The sequence below is a fragment of the Ictidomys tridecemlineatus genome, chromosome 6, assembly GCF_052094955.1.
Source record: "Ictidomys tridecemlineatus isolate mIctTri1 chromosome 6, mIctTri1.hap1, whole genome shotgun sequence".
Taxonomy (NCBI): Eukaryota; Metazoa; Chordata; class Mammalia; order Rodentia; family Sciuridae; genus Ictidomys; species Ictidomys tridecemlineatus.
The window spans coordinates 162,984,512-163,000,778 of NC_135482.1; the positions used below are offsets into that span (position 1 = coordinate 162,984,512).

At 35.7% G+C, this 16,267-nt stretch overlaps 1 protein-coding gene and 1 long non-coding RNA gene across 12 annotated transcripts in view; one reads left to right on the forward strand and one right to left on the reverse strand.

The window, feature by feature from the left end:
- Positions 1-902: 902 nt before the first annotated feature.
- Positions 903-14,662, forward strand: LOC120888464 (uncharacterized). The gene is made up of 2 exons (XR_013423385.1): positions 903-2,422; positions 12,785-14,662. It is a non-coding gene; the product is annotated as an uncharacterized LOC120888464 (long non-coding RNA).
- Rcbtb1 (RCC1 and BTB domain containing protein 1) overlaps positions 2,583-16,267 on the reverse strand; it is a 41,444-nt gene continuing 27,759 nt past the window's right edge. For 10 of the 11 annotated variants that reach the window (XM_078016030.1, XM_005330208.5, XM_040281545.2 and 7 more), the window contains 4 exons: positions 14,696-14,822; positions 12,831-12,982; positions 12,098-12,228; positions 2,583-4,797 (listed from right to left, as the gene is read on the reverse strand). In XM_078016030.1, coding sequence (XP_077872156.1) covers positions 4,657-4,797; positions 12,098-12,228; positions 12,831-12,982; positions 14,696-14,822 — 551 coding nt within the window. In that variant the 3' untranslated portion in view covers positions 2,583-4,656. Of the gene's footprint in view, positions 7,380-12,097; positions 12,229-12,830; positions 12,983-14,695; positions 14,823-16,267 lie in introns of all 11 variants that reach the window. The other variant, XM_078016029.1, reaches the window with a different exon arrangement.

The window sequence follows — 16,267 nt, forward strand, 5'->3', positions numbered from 1 at the left end:
GTGGAAAAGAAGAAAAATGATTTTGTGTTTTACATAGATTAGGCTCTCATTAATTTAAAATACATTTAAATTGTACCTCAATATAAAACATAACATAAAACTTTATATATCTTACTAATATAGGTCCAGTTATAGAACATTAAATGATATAAATAAATCTCCAATATGTTATACTTAGAAGCCTAAAATTACCATACAACTTTAGTTTGGAGAACAACAGCTTGATATAATGCTGTATTAAAGCTTCTACCTTAAAGACTTGTATACCTGGAAGATATGAACACATTTAATATACAAAGAAGAGTAATAGTATCAAAATTATATTGATGTTTTTATATTAACCAAGTTTACCTTGTAATAAAATAATATAGTACAATGCTCTAAAATAACGGTCGTTGTTTAACAAGTTGTTGTTTAATTTCTTCAAGATTACTCTCTCTATAAAAACAAAACTTAATAAACAATGTTATGGGTAAATTAATGTTTTAAGAAATTTTTATCCTTTTAACACATAGATTAAATTTTGGCTTATATCAATACAATGACATTTGACCTTGGGGGGGGGAATCCTTAAATATCTTTGACTGATCGTTTTACATATATATAAAACCAATTTATTCAGGCCTTCTTTATCACTCAAACCTTCTTATTTACTTCATCACATAAAAATTTTCCTATAAAGAAACACTTTCTTTTCCTTCTATTAATATGGTTTCCATACCTAGAATCTTCTAATTCCTTCTTTCCATCTGTTAACCCTCTTTTTTTCTGTTTATATTCTGAAACAATCCTTATAAATTTCTGAATTTAGACAAATAATTTCATTTTGATAAAAAGTAATGTTTTATATTACTTACAGTACTCTTAATTGGAATAGTTAAAAATTTGGGTCCTTTTTTTTTTTTTTTTTTTTTTGAAGTTTCCAAACAGAACTTTATTTTAGTTAACAAATAATGGAACATTAAAATGATTATTCATGAGACTTATTTCTGAAGGATACTGTAATTAAAGGATACACCAGACTTCAGGAGTTTCAATTTAGAAGGGAGGAAGCTCTTCTTTTCATACAAATATCTTTTTTTTTTTTTCTTTTTTTTTTTTTTTTTTTTTTTTATTGTTGGTCGTTCAAAACCTTATGATATATCAAGAAATATGTAATGGAGGGGTAAGACAAGATAATACAAATGGAAGAAATGATTTACAGTAGAAGGGGTAGAGAGAGAAAAGGGGAGGGGAGGGGAGGGGAGGGGGGATAGTAGAAAATAGGACTAACAGCAGAATACATCAGACACTAGAAAGGCAATATGTGAATCAATGGAAGGGTAACTGATGTGATACAGCAATCTGTATACGGGGTAAAGTTGGGAGTTCATAACCCGCTTGAACCACTATGACATCTTAAAGCAAAGCTTATGTGACTAATGATTTTGAAGTCCTGATCTTTATTAAAAAGCACTGTCTCTACTTTCAAATTCAATTTGTCATTCACAGTAGGTTATTTGGCACAATGGAGCATCCTATATTGGGGGTCATAAAGTCAGCAACTGCTAAAACAGACCTGAGGGTGCTTCCACCCTGTCATTACTAAAACACTATAATAAAATCACTGAATAGATCTGAGCCTAATTTCACTTTATGAGACAAATCGTGACCACTAAATAAGAAAAGGTATGAAGCACAGGGTACAGTGCCTGGCATTTGGGTGATAATTTTTGACTAATAGTCACTGGTTCATTGTCTCCATTTTAACCAAACAAACTTGCTTATGGTAAGTTCTAGAAGGTTCATTAGCCCCAACTTCTTAAGCATTTGCTCACGCCACTTATACCTGTTTTAGAAATGAGCTAAAAGCACCATTTTCCCCCTCTTCTGCACAGACCATCTTTGTTCAGAACAACTGCTTGTCAAATTAACCCTATTTGGTTTTTTCTTATGAAAAAATATTCATATCTTATTATGTCATTAATTCCTAACCTTATCTCCCCTCCCCTAAAAACTTATATGCCCCCCTGGCAAGAGGTATTCTTTCTTTCATTTATGAGCGTTCCAAGAGGATTCAGACATGACAGTTCAATTGTACTATCTTTCAACAGGAATAAAGTTCCTAGCATTTCTGTGTGGATACGAGAATCAAGCAATGAACATGTTCACAGTTCTTATTCTAGCATTCTACCAGCTAAGAATTTTACTACTGATTTTTTAAAACTGTGATAAAATATTTGTAATAGAAAATTTACCATCTCAACCATTTTTAAGTATACAGTAACATTAAATAAATTCATATTGTACAACCGTCAAACAACATTCATCCAAAAAAAACTCATCTTGTAAAACTAAAACTGTACTCAAACAACTCATTCTCCCTTCCCCAGCTCCTGACAACTACCCTTCCACTTTCTGCCTCTGAACCTGACTATTCCAGGTATGAACCTTATGAATACGATCACACAGGATTTGTCTTTTTGTGACTGGCTTGTTTCATTTAGCCAAGTTAATCCATAATGTCCCACATATCAAAATTTCCTACTCGAGGCTGCATACTGCAGACTTCTAAGTGGGGAAAAACAACTCTAAGAGATGCCTGCCTTATCAGAGTACTTTATTAATATCATTTTAAACATTACATAAATACCACTTGTATACTAGAGTATCAAACATTGTTCCAGTAAGAAGTCCAAGAGTACAGTAGGGATATTTTAAGAAATGTGAACACTTTGGCTTCCGTTATTACATCAAATGAAATAAAAATCAATTTAAAGAACAGTTTCCATCTCCCGCTATGATTAACAATAAATCAAGTAGTAGAAAAATAAGAGTATATTTAAAAAAAAAATACTCAAGTACTTTTTGAAGGACATGTTCTCTTCACTACCATACACACTCATACAAATTAGTAATCTGAGAAGTGGTTCTTCACCTGTATTAGGAATTTGGTAAATATTTGCTGAATGAATGAACTATCTATGGATATGGATCTACCACTTCATCTTGTGCTTTTTGAAGAAATTTTTTTCAAGTAAGCAATAGTAAACATACTGAAGTTCTTATTTTGTTCAAATCATAATCCTACAGAATAGTAATTGTTAGAAATACTACCCATTATAGCCAAATTAATGTGCATTCATCAATATAGCAAGAAAAAATTCTATCATGGTGCAGAACTAATTTTAACTAATTTACTGGGCTTCAGTCACTTGTGATATGATCCAGAAAAAAGGGATGGGACTTCTAAGGTTTGTACTTATTTTGCCTATCAACAATTGTCTTTGGAGCTTCACTGTCCATTCACCCTAATACACATATTTAAGAACAGTGCTAAAATAGTAGCTGCAAAATATTTTCTCTCTTACAAATGTAGCTCTGAAAACAAATTCAGGCGCTAAGGTCCTCTCTAAGCAGGAAACTAAGAGAGTTCACACGAATGGACAAGAGTCCATGGACCAGAGAGCTAAACAAAGTTTTGTTCTTAAAGCAAGCTCAATGAACATGTGATAAAAGTGAACACTGTTATATCCCAGAGTCACATTTCATAACCAGACCAAAAGATAATAATTCTATCTTGTGTATAGGGTCTTTGTTGAAAAAACATGATCTTGGGATCCCTTTAAATTCAATTCTGCTAAATAGTATTAGCTAACACAATTAAAAGAGGAAAATCCCAAATTGAAAGACGGTGAAGTTTCAAAGAAGCCAGTGTGTGATGGAATTTGGCCTAGATAAAATAAATGAAGCAAATTCCATTACTCCTTATAAGAAAGGTGGTTTTAAGACCACTTCTTCAAGTCATCATAGCAGATCTGATGATTTAGCAGCTCTAGCAGGAAGGCAAGAGTATATTAATATGTGTCATTTTTTCTTCTTATGAGTGAGCATTTATAGGGGAAAAGGTGAAGGGGTGATTTAAATCCCATTTTTCAAATTCATCCTTACTATAGTGACACACCATGAGATAAGTAGTAGAGACTCTAATTAATAAAACATTCACCCTTATCCAAACAAAGATTCTTTCATTATTAATTTTTCATGGATAATTCTATATTACTGCTCCTGGTTAACCTAGAAATTTACTCAATTACTTCAGTAGATTTAACAACATTAAATAAGTTAAATGGAATATTCTTTTGATATATCTTGAAGTTTAAAAAGCCATCAATAGTGAATACACACCAACCATACTTTCACACAATTCTAACCGTCCTTTACAGTAAGGTGCTGACCGGCAACTAACAGCAGCACTTCGCCTACCCGGCCCCCAGCCCTGCTAGTCAGCACTGTTAATTCCTGATGAGCCTCTGTGTTCTTTTCACAATCACAGCTCCTGATATTAAGGGGTTGTACTATATGACCCAAGAGAGTTCTCAACAACTTCCTTTTTCAAAGTTCCTTTAAGCTAAACTTTCATCCTTTCACAATGTTCTAGCCCCAATATAAGAAAGGTCACATTTAAAATATACATATCTGGAAACAAGTTGTTTAAAATGGGCTCAGGAAAAGCCAAATATCCTTCATGTATTCCTACAGAGAACTGTCTCAAGATGTGATAAAAACAACCTGGTGGGTTTTACCTGCAGAATCACATCACCCGTAGAGCACAAGCTGGACACATCACCAACAGTGCCCCCAAAGCACTCACACAAACCCCAGCAGCCTTGGGCTTCAGTTCTTAAAGGCTCCACATTTACTGGCTTTAGCAATGAATTCCTTTAGCAGAGGACCATCCATTTGCCAAAATGCTGCCGTCTGTGTAACTTCTGTCAAATGATTGATGCAAAACTTAAAGCAGAATTCTTCTAAATCCTGGACACATACAACAAAAATAAAAACAAGAAGAGGCCTTTGTTTATTAACTTTAATTTCTTCTCTACAAACCCCTCATCCCAGCTTGCTCACCCTCCCCCAAAACACTGATGGAGAGGCCAAATCCCTTGATGATTCCCCAGACTCCAGTGTGGATCTGTCACCCACTCACCCACCCACACACTGGGGTGGGGGAAGAGCAGCAGTCTTCCCTGGTTACCATAGTCCAGTTACACTCAAGACAGTGTAGTACAAAGCCAAAAACCACCTTAGTTCATCTTTTCTTATGTTCAAGAAATCAGAGAAAAGAATTAAGATGTGAGGTTAGTTTAAGGAGACTAAATTTTAAGAAAGAGAAAATAGATAAAGATTTATGGTTAACCTAAAGTAATATATTAAAAATCTCCAAAACTTCCAATTGACTTTTGCACTCTAATAAAAATCACTTCATTTTGAAAGCCACAAAGAAATGTAATTTCCACACCACACACTTACCAGGAAGTCAACACCAGAGAAATATATTTAAATAAATTGGATTTTTCAGGCAGACAACTGGGAAGTCACCCACCTACCAACATTCAGAAAAAAGTAATATATACAAGTGGGAAACCAGAACGATTAAAACCTTGATTTCTGTCTTACACATCCTTTCACACCCCACAAAACTCTTAATATTGTTTATTCCTTCAAATGTTGGAACAAAAACTTACTAAATTAGGCACCTGGAATGGATATAAGAAACTAGATATACATAGTAAAGCAAATCACACTAAAACCTCTTAGTAGAAACAGCTTTTTATTTTAATGTTTTAGTTTTAGATAGACACAATACCTTTATTTATTTATCTTTATGTGGTGCTAAAGATCGAACTCAGTGCCTCACCCATGCTAGGTGAGTGCTCTACAACCTCAGCCCCCAGAACCACAGCCCCAGCCCCTAGAAGAGCTTAATTTTTATAACTTGGCCCCTAGTTAGTTGTATACTGAAAGTCGATAACTCAAATTCAACCAAACCAGGAACTTTGCATTTGAACTGCAGGATCTGGACTTTATATTTCCAGCTACCATTAGGAGGGAATTTTAGTTCCCACACAAACAAGGATCTTTTTTTGCTCTCAGTGTAGACCGCTGCTAACAACTATTTCCTATGTTAAGGGTCCTCTGTCCCTGACCAAAACGCCCTAAGCTCAGAATTAAAACATAAACCACAGCAAATGTGTTATTAGCCAGCTGGCTGCCTAAGTTTTATTTTTCAGATAATTCCAAGTATATTTGAACTGGGCATGGTAGTACACGCCTATAATCCCAGCGGTTATGGGATGTGAGCCAGGAGGACCACAAGTTCAAAGCCTGCCTTAGCAACTTAGCAAGGCCCTAGGCAACTCAGTGAAAACCAGTCTTTAAACAAAATACAAAAGGGCTGGGGACTTCAGGAAAAGCAAGGCACTAAGCAAATCAGTGAGATGCCAGGGCTGGGGATGTGGCTCAGTAGTTGAGTGCTCCCTGAGTTCAATCCCTAGTACTACCCCACCCCCCAGAAAAAAGCATACTTGACAGTACAATCTCTGGAGCCTTTTTTTTTTTTGTACAGGCAATTGAACTCAGTGGGTTGCTCTACCACTGAGCCACATCCTTAGACCTTTTTAATTTTTTGAGACAAAAAAGTTGACCAGGTTAGCCTTGAACTCGTGATCCCCCTGCCTCAGTCTCCCAAGTTGCTGGAATTACAGACATGTACCATGATGCCTGGCTTTGGATCTGTGTCTCTTAGAGACTCTCAGTGAACTACAACTGAATTTGTATTATAATAAACTAAAATGTGGGCTGGGGTTGTAGCTCAGTGGTAGAGTGCTAACCTTGCATGTTTGAGGCACTGGGTTCAATCCTCAGCAACACATAAAAATAAATAAAGTTAAGGTGTCCATCTACAACTAAAAAAAATTTTAAAAAACTAAAATGCAAAACAACAAAAATATTCCTTCTCAGATGATTATTCAAGGATGAGCACTGCTCTCAGCATTACAACCCAGTGATTAAAAAACAGGCTAAATTATTTTCCACGAGTACATAAAAGTCATATTTTAAATCTATCTTATTTAGTAGTCAAAAGTAGTGAACTAACTTACACATAGCTTGGGAAGAAGTAGCCAGTCATGAGCACAGAAAGTTCTTCATATATCAGATAAAAATCTTTAAATATTATACTTTAATAGCATAACTTCAAATTCACAGGAAAAGAAAATACACTAAATTCTAGCATCATACCTTATTATTTGTAAGTCTACTACTTGGAATTTAAGATCTTTTCAGAATACATGAAAAGTGGGGTAACTTTTTAATAGTGCAAAAACTGCCTTGAACATAAGGACTTTTTTAATATACTACATTACAGGTATATAAATGGTGCTAATTATAATTCACTTCATACGTTTATGAAAATGCTTCTATCAAATTGCCTTCCCTGCCAGGCGCAGTGGCACGCACCTGTAATTCCAGCGACTCAGCAGGCTGAGGCAGGAGGATCAAGAGTTCAAAGCCAGCCTCAGCAATGACAAGGCGCTAAGCAAGAATTCTTCTAAATCCTGGATACATACAACAAAAATAAAAACAAGAAGAGGCCTGTCTCTAAATACAAAAAAGGGCTGGGGATGTGGCTCAGTGGTCGAGTGCCCCTGAGTTCAATCCCCAATACCAAAAAAAATGCCTTCCCTTCCCCACCAATTAGTTTGAACTAGTGATATATCTTGATATTAATAAATGTTTAGCAGTTTCAAATATTAAAAGTCAAATTACAGAATACTGAAAACAATATAAATCTAATTTAATAAAATAACTGAACTTTGGCTAAGGCACATATATGAATGCATTAGGAGATAAGAGATCTGAGCTTGCAAGCTCATTTGCCTCAGAGAGTGGCATAGTTACCACACTAACTTACCAACCAAGGCCTGAGTCAGTTAACCTTTGGGAGGTCACTTAGATAAACATCCTGATGAGACTACAACTTTTTTATTGGGGAGTGGAGGGGTGTTACCAAGGAGTGAACCCAGGGTACTTAACCACTGAGCTATATCCCCAGCCCTTTATTTTGAGACAGGGTCCTGTGAAGTTGCTTAGGGAGGGGCCTTGCTAAGTTGCTGAGGCTGAGTTTGAACTTGCAAACCCCTCAACCTCCCAAGCTACTGGGATTATAAGCATGTGCCATCATGCTTGGCAAGGCTACACTTCAATATCATAAAAACCTGCATGATCTGTTCATCGTATTCTGCAACTAAACAAGAAAGTATAACTCTTTGCCAAGTAATAACATAACTATAACTGGTGGGCTGTTATATAAAGCAATCCCAACAAAGAATCATTTGACCAAAAGAGTTTTTAAAAGTTCAAGAGAGAATAAAATAGATTATGGATTATTTAGCCAATAATGATAAAAATTCATCATAAAAGAAAATGGAATAGGGAAGTGGAAAGAATGTAAAATGGAGAAGTGTCATATAATATTCCTGTTATCAGAAACTAAATCTTGTGACATTCTGGGTGAATTATTATAAAGTAGTTTTAAAGCAAATCAAAAAAAGTATCAGGGCTGAGGCCGTATCTCAGTGGTAAGGCACTTGCTTAGCATGTGCAAGGCACTGGGTTCAATCCTCAGCACCACATAAAAACAAATAAAATAAAGGTATTGTGTCCATCTACAACTGAAAAAAAAAAGTATCAGATCTATTGTAATTAGCAATTACAATAAATCAAAAACTCTAATTATATATTCATTCCATATTTTTTTTTGTTACCGAGGATTAAACCCAGGAGCACTCAACCACTGAGGCACATCCCCAGCCTACTGTATATTTTATTTAGAAACAGGGTCTCACTGAGTTGCTCAGCACCTCACTTTATGCTGAGGCTGGCTTTGAACTCAGATCCTCCTGCCTCAACCTCCCAAGATGCTGAGATTACAGGTGTGCACCACCTCACCTGGCTTCATTCCATATCTTTAAATGTTTAAAATTATTTCCATTATATGCACTCTGAAAAAAAGTATTTTCTCTCCACATATTTTCTTCAATAACAGAGAACTGATGATCTTAATATTCGCAATTTAAAAAATTCTAATGCAGACTTTTAGAGTACTTACCTAGCATTAAAATTCCAAAGCTAAAATAATCAAATACTAATAGTTGTGTAGAAGACCAACTTGGACTGAGTGAAGACAGGATATCTCGTGTCATAGCCACCTTCAGATATACTCCAGATTGGGGGCAGGGAGCAGAATCACCTACTCTGTCCAAAAGCTGTTGCTGATTGCAGAACAAAACCCACAAACCATAATTCTATAGTTCACTTTATATCATTTCAAGTATAAAAGGTTTTATTTTAGGGAATGTATATAAATGTTCTATCATGTGAGAAAAAGGTGCTTTTCTCCTGTGACAAAAAAAACACTTCATGACCTATAGATCTGGAAAAACTTAATTGAGCCCTCTAAGAGAAGATATAATGCTAACCGTCTAACTTTGGTATTAAGCTTTCCAAGGCTCAGATCCAAAACACCGTCACAGAGTCCTGTACCCATACTTATTGCTTCCCACCCAAACAAAATTGTAGACAGAAGTTGCTCAGCAAGTAAGGTTTTTTGGAGAGTACTCTGCTCTGGTAAAATAAATAATACTTGCCAACTATTTCTCATCACGTTCAACTACATGTAGGTTTTCCTAAAAAGAATCAGTATAAATACTAAGCATTTCAAGAGTTTTATGATATGGTACTGAACTATCTTAATATTTTATTCCCATTTTCTCCCTTGATGTCAATATTTATTTGGGTCTGTATTTGAGGATACTTAAATAATCATTCCTCAAGTCCTTCATAAAACTCGGAGAAAGTTTGATGATGCATTCATAATGCAAGGGCTCCAGCTTGATTTTTTAAAAATCCTTATAACTACTGAGTCCACACATTTTTGTGAACATTTCCTTCAAAATTATCCCATCAAAGGGGACATGGAAGAACCACAATCACTTTTTATAGAAAACAAGAAATATGAGAAGCAGGTAGCCTCCATCTTCCTAGCGTTGTCAAAATTAGTTCTTGAAGTTAATTTCCAATCTGACTCATTAGCAGCTTTCAATCAACTTTATGTATATAAACATATATGAATATGTATATATATACGCACACACACATATACACACACCTATATATAAAGTGTGATTTTCCTGTACTCTATAGTTGACTTATTATATAGTATTAAGGAAATAAAAAGTAAAGGCACATTAACCAATTATAATTAATTATAATTAATATGATACTCATATCAAAAGCTTAAAAATATATCATAGAAAGAAGTAATCATTTATCTCTTATCTTTTCTCAATTCTCTAATTTTTCTTTTTTACATTGAATATGTAACACTTATGGGATTTCAGATATTTTTTAAAGCACTTCTTCACAGTGAGCTGTTTCAAATATAATTCAATCATTTAATGTGTACTTTGAGTGCTGGCAGTATGCCCATACTGCATCAGGCTCCAGGGAATCACGTATTATTTGTAGTCTCTCTAAAGGAACAGTTTTCAAAATGTGTTTATAGTTAACATAAGAAAAATGAAAATTAGTAAAGGAAACAGTCGGCCGCTATGAGTAGAAGTGGCATTAGGCTTTTCCTATAAACCTTCTGGGGTAGATTTTAACTGAAGGGAGGAAATTTCCAAGATGTTTGTCTCCATCCAGGTTGATCTGATCAGCGTGAGACAGCAAGGTCCTACTACAGGGTATGGAACTTTTGAACAAAGAGGAATGTGGGCACACACAGGGGAGATTCTGGAATTAATTGCCAAATGGAGAGGAAAAAGCATTGATCCAATTTAAAATTATATCATGGGATGGAAAAGGAATCTAAAGAAACAGAATTTCTAATACAGAGGTTCAAGGTGTCACAGGAAGGTAGGGAAGAAAACTGCTACCTCCATTTTCTACTAGAAACAGTTTATCTTGATTAGTCTTCCATCTACTACTGTCAAGCTGCAAAGTCAGCTACATTTGCCCTTATCAAATATTTACAATCAAAACATAACCCCAAACAAAAATAGGATACATTTTGAAAATGTAAGACGTAATGGTCAACTTCAATCCCTAAGTGATATATTATGAAGTTTGTCCTCCATTACCTCAAAGGCCACAGCATGGATCTTCGATAAATTCCATTACAGGTATTCCGCCTTGTAAAATGATAAAATACCTATAAAAATAGGCTAATTGTGTCATTTTAACACACCAATCTTAGCTAGACATCTCAGATCCCTCTACCTCCTGTTTTGGGGAGGGTGTTGGGGGGGGGTACTAGGGAGGATCCCAGAGGTGCTTTACCACTGATCTACATCCCCAGACCTTTTTATTTTTGAAACAGGACTTTACTAAGTTACTGATAATGGCCTCAAACTTAAGATACTTTTGCTTCGGTCTCCCGAGTCACTGAGCCAATAGGCATGAGTCACCATACCCAATATCCCCTCTACCTTTTATTTTCTATAAATTTGTAAAACCAACCTTCTTCTTACTGCATCCTTTAGGAGATACCGTTTCCTGGGGTTCAACAAATATTTACCATCCAAAGGCTAACACAGGCCAGGCAATACAGTAAGGTACAGCTCCTGCTCATGAAGAGCTTACAATCTGATGCTCTGCTTCTCAATCTCAAGAAAATGCACATTTATATACACAAAATTTAAGACTCCCCAAAGCCCACTAATTCAGACTGTAGAGATCAGAGAATCCCAGATTAGGAACTCGATCCAGTGCAAATACAAACAGAAAGGAGTCCACAGCAAGTTCTTAACACATGAATACTTGTGAGTAATAATCAGACAATGACAGAATTCTGGAGCACACATGGATAAAAACTATATGGCATCCTTGGCTTCTGAAAGGGTAGAGTTGGGGAGACAGCTGTGGGTCTTGACAGACAGACACGTGGACACTGAGAAAGACTAGAAGCTAAAGCTTGCTGCCTGTCAGTCCAGTTGGCTGCAGCACTTTATGTTCCAACCTGCTGCATAGCTGCTGGGACCTCAGTCAGTTAGGTTCTGATCTTAGTTAAGAATGGAAGTAGAGGAACAACCAATTTTGAAACAATGAATAGAAAATAAAGGAGAAAGACCAGATTTCATTTGGATCAGTTGGTTAACGGAATCCCTAAACAGGCGAAGTTACTCATTTGTTCCTTGGGCCACGTGAGAGAAGGGGGGTAAATGAGCACAGGGAGCTACAGGTGATTCTGGTTTGCTGTTCACTGTTTTGTTACCTCTGCATCATATCTGACTGCAGCAGAGAATAGTGTAAAGGCATTCTCCACAGTGATTCCTCGCTTGATAATGTGCTGGCAAAGTTTTTTCAGTCTGTTTTCACAGTAAGATGTTGCCAAATCCAAAAGACCTAGAAGTAAAAAATATAAGAGGTTTAATCTAGTTTATAATAAATTTTCCTAATTTATAAACATATGCATTTAAACATTTTAGTGAACAGTTATGTAGGTAAGTCACAAGTTTCTTAGCAAATATTTTTTTTATTTTTAAGAATTTAATCTTTATTTTTTAGTTGTTTTTTTATGTGGTGCTAAGGATCGAATCCAGTGCCTCACCCATGCTCCACCACTGAGCCACAGCCCCAGCCCTCTTAGCAAATATTCTGAATTTGAGTATGCAAATTGTCTTACTCCCAAACTCTCCCACCTCTAAAACATACCTCTCCTATACTTATTTTACATTTTCTTCTATAGTACAAAGGAAGAGGGGAAATGGAATCTCCCTTATTTTTTTTCCATAATGCAAAGTTAATTAGTAACTTATACTTTATATAAGTCCGGTTATAAACTGTCAATAATTATTAACTATGATAACTATCCAGAACTGTTTTTAAAAACATTTACTTCAAACTTCTTTTAATAACGATATAAAAGCCCATACACCTGGAACTTTTTATATTTCACTAGGCTAAGGCATGAAGAGACATGTTCCTAACCACATGGGCTGAGGTACCTATGGCGTCTTCGGGCGGCAGATCCACTGTGTCTGTGTAGAGGTACTGGAGAAAGGCACGATACACGGGGTAAGAAAACTGGTCTATTTCTATCACCTCCTTCATGTCCTCATTCCAGTATGAGTGGAACATGGATCGAAAGTGCTCACACCTAAAACACATTAGCAAAAATTACCTGAGGAAGGTGATGAAGTCAGACAAACTGGTAGAAGAGCACTACTGTTTCAACCTAACAACCCCTTTCTGATCAAGTTTTTTGGCTCATTGGCTATTTTTAAAAAACAGAGTATACAGAAGTGCATTTTAAATAATGAAAATAAATAAATAAATAACTCAGAAATGAGAGTTCAAAACTTTTGGCTACATATTAACATCATTGAAATGATTAATTTTTAATTTTATGTAATCAATTGACTCTTAAAAGGAGTTTAAATGTTAACTGATTTGTATTAAGCTGATTACTGATCCATTATCTGACAGGATAGTTTTGGTTTTTTTTCCTTTCCAACTTCTCTCCAAGCAACCATCACTCTCTATTTGTTTCTCTGAGTGGCCTGCTCACTCTCTTTCCTTCCCTCCCAGGCCTGCCATAAATGTATCTATAAAACACATTCACTAGCACAGTCACATATTTCAAGAAAACCCAAGCAGGTCTTTTTGATTTGTATTTACAGATCCACCTGCATGAGTAACTGATTTCTTTTTTTTTTTTTTTTTTTTTTGAGAGAGAGAGAGAGATAATTTTTTAATATTTATTTTTTAGTTTTCGGTGGACATAACATCTTTGTTGGTATGTGGTGCTGAGGATCGAACCCAGGCCGCACACATGCCAGGCGAGTGCGCTACCGCTTGAGCCACATCCCCAGCCCCAGTAACTTATTTCTTGAAACTGGATTTTCTTACAGTATAACATGCTTTCATTTTTTGTAAATCATTATTTAAAGTGATATGGTACAAAGGGCAAACAGTACTTTCAAAACACATTCAAAATACTTAAAAAAATGGCTCATTACATAATTATTCCATCTGAAAAGTTAAAAAGAAAGAGTTGTCTAAGTGGGTGTAATGTACAGGTCAGAAAACTGCAATGAAAGGACACAGGGGTCACTGGCAGAGACAAAAGTCCAGTTCATCTTTTCAGCCAATACTATGGTTCAGCTATGTTGACCTTAGTAATGAATGGTATATAGCTTCTCAATTCCCCTAATTCCCCTAATTATTACTTTGCAAATAAGTTTTTAACTAAATTTCCAAAAAGATGTGTAAATAGCCTGTTAGTGTTCTGATTTTACATACCTTTTCTCTGTAATGGTAGCATCAGAAGCAATAGCCCAGATGTTAATAAATGCTTAGTTCCCTCATATTTATACACTCTTGCCCTTTACTACATCTAAAGAACTTTTTCTTTAACTTTTGTCCTAACTATGGGAGTTTTCTAACTGGGAAAAAATGAACTTTTAATAGCAAATATGTAATATGTAAACAAATTTTCCAATGTAAACAAATACTCAAGACTTTGTTGTTGTTTTGTGGCACTAGGGATCAAGCCTAGGGCCTTGTGCATGCTATATAAGCACTCTATCCCACTGAAATACATCCCCAGCCCAAGATCCTTAATTAAAAAAAAAAAAAAAAAGACAAATACTTAACACTCCCCCAATACACTTTTCCTATAAGTTGTAGGAGCATACATGAAACTTTCTGATAATAAATGAATTTGATAAGCATCTGCAAAAATATTCAGCTGTGACATTTCTTTCTACTGCCAAGACTACTTCCTTGTAGTATCCGTTTTGTGGAATAATAAATGAAAATGCAAAAAGAAAACAAAGTTATTGATGTCTCTAAGTTCATTGAAAAATACCTGATTTTCAAAACAGCTTTATGGACATGAATATATTTTCCATCAATTCGAAACTTGAGATCAGCAGTTTCTGGACTATCAAATTCTTTCTTCAGTGACTCTGCAACTGTTAAAAAGTCTTCATGCTCTGAAGGCAACGAACACACTATTAATATAATATAGAAAGCTCAGGAGACAGATTTAAGATCTGAAAGACTTCCAAAAGATCAGCAGCAGCAGCAGCATGGTGGCTAAATTCAATTTTTGTTCAAGAGAGTTATTTGACAAATCTATTTCACAATATTAAAATAAGTGTCCTACATCTACAAACTACCATAACAATAAGTATTTGGATAAGCCAAATACCAGTCTTACATGCTTAGTCATGAGAAATGAGTGTAAAAAAGATCCAGTTACAGGGTTCAAAAGGCTATAGTAAATCCCTCACAATTGAGGAGGTTCTTTTCTAGGACTAAGAATATGTCAATTTTCTTTGAGTGAAAGACTAATAACATCTCTGCTCTTTTTTGAAGTGGCAATATTCAAATCAAGGAGGCCTGAAAAAAATTTACCAAGTGGTCATGCTAAGCAGTTAGGTTCTTAAGCAGAGACATGGCTTTTCCTAATCATCTAAAATCTAAACATTCCTCTTAACCCTAAAAATCAATGTATAAGCAATCCTCACAACCTAGAAACTAAGCAGATGCACTTAGTAACACGGGTGCAGTTTTACAAGCGACATCACTCAACAAGAATTGCTAAGAACAGAGCAGGGAGGAAGAGCATGAGGAAAAGATTAACATTAAACAGGGACGAGAGGTGGGAGGGAAAGGGAGAGAGAAGGGAAATTGTATGGAAATGGAAGGAGACCCTCATTGTTATACAAAATTACATATAAGAGGATGTGAAGGGGAAGGGGAAAAAAACAAGGGAGAGAATTGAATTACAGCAGATGGGGTAGGGAGAGAAGATGGGAGGGGAGGGGAGAGGGGATAGTAGAGGATAGGAAAGGTAGCAGAATACAACAGTCACTAGTATGGCATTATGTAAAAATGTGGATGTGTAACGGATGTGATTCTGCAATCTGTATACGGGGTAAAAATGGGAGTTCATAACCCACTTGAATCAAATGTATGAAATATGATATGTCAAGAGCTTTGTAATGTTTTGAATAACCAATAAAATAAATTAATTAATTAAATAAAATAATTTTTCAAGTTATCAGTATTCAAAAAAAACAAGAACTGCTGTGATGAGGCCATATAAGCAGAACTGCACTATCCTGAAGGAAAGTAAGGCTCCTGAGTGAACTCATGAAAGATGTTCTTCACATGTACACAAAGGAAGGAAAAAGAAAGAAGGCAGACAACAGAAATAAACTCCAGAGGTCCTCACCGAGCATTGAAAAAAGCTGCTATGGACACTGGAGAAAGGTTTCAACTGCCCACAGGCTGAGAACAGTGGCTTAACCAAAGAGCTCAGCTAAAACCCAGGCTTAACTTAATAAATGAGGACGGAAATATGGTTTGCCCTAGCCCTCTAACATTGACCTACAGCTCTGCCTCAACCCCTCCTGGCTGAGGACAAACAGTG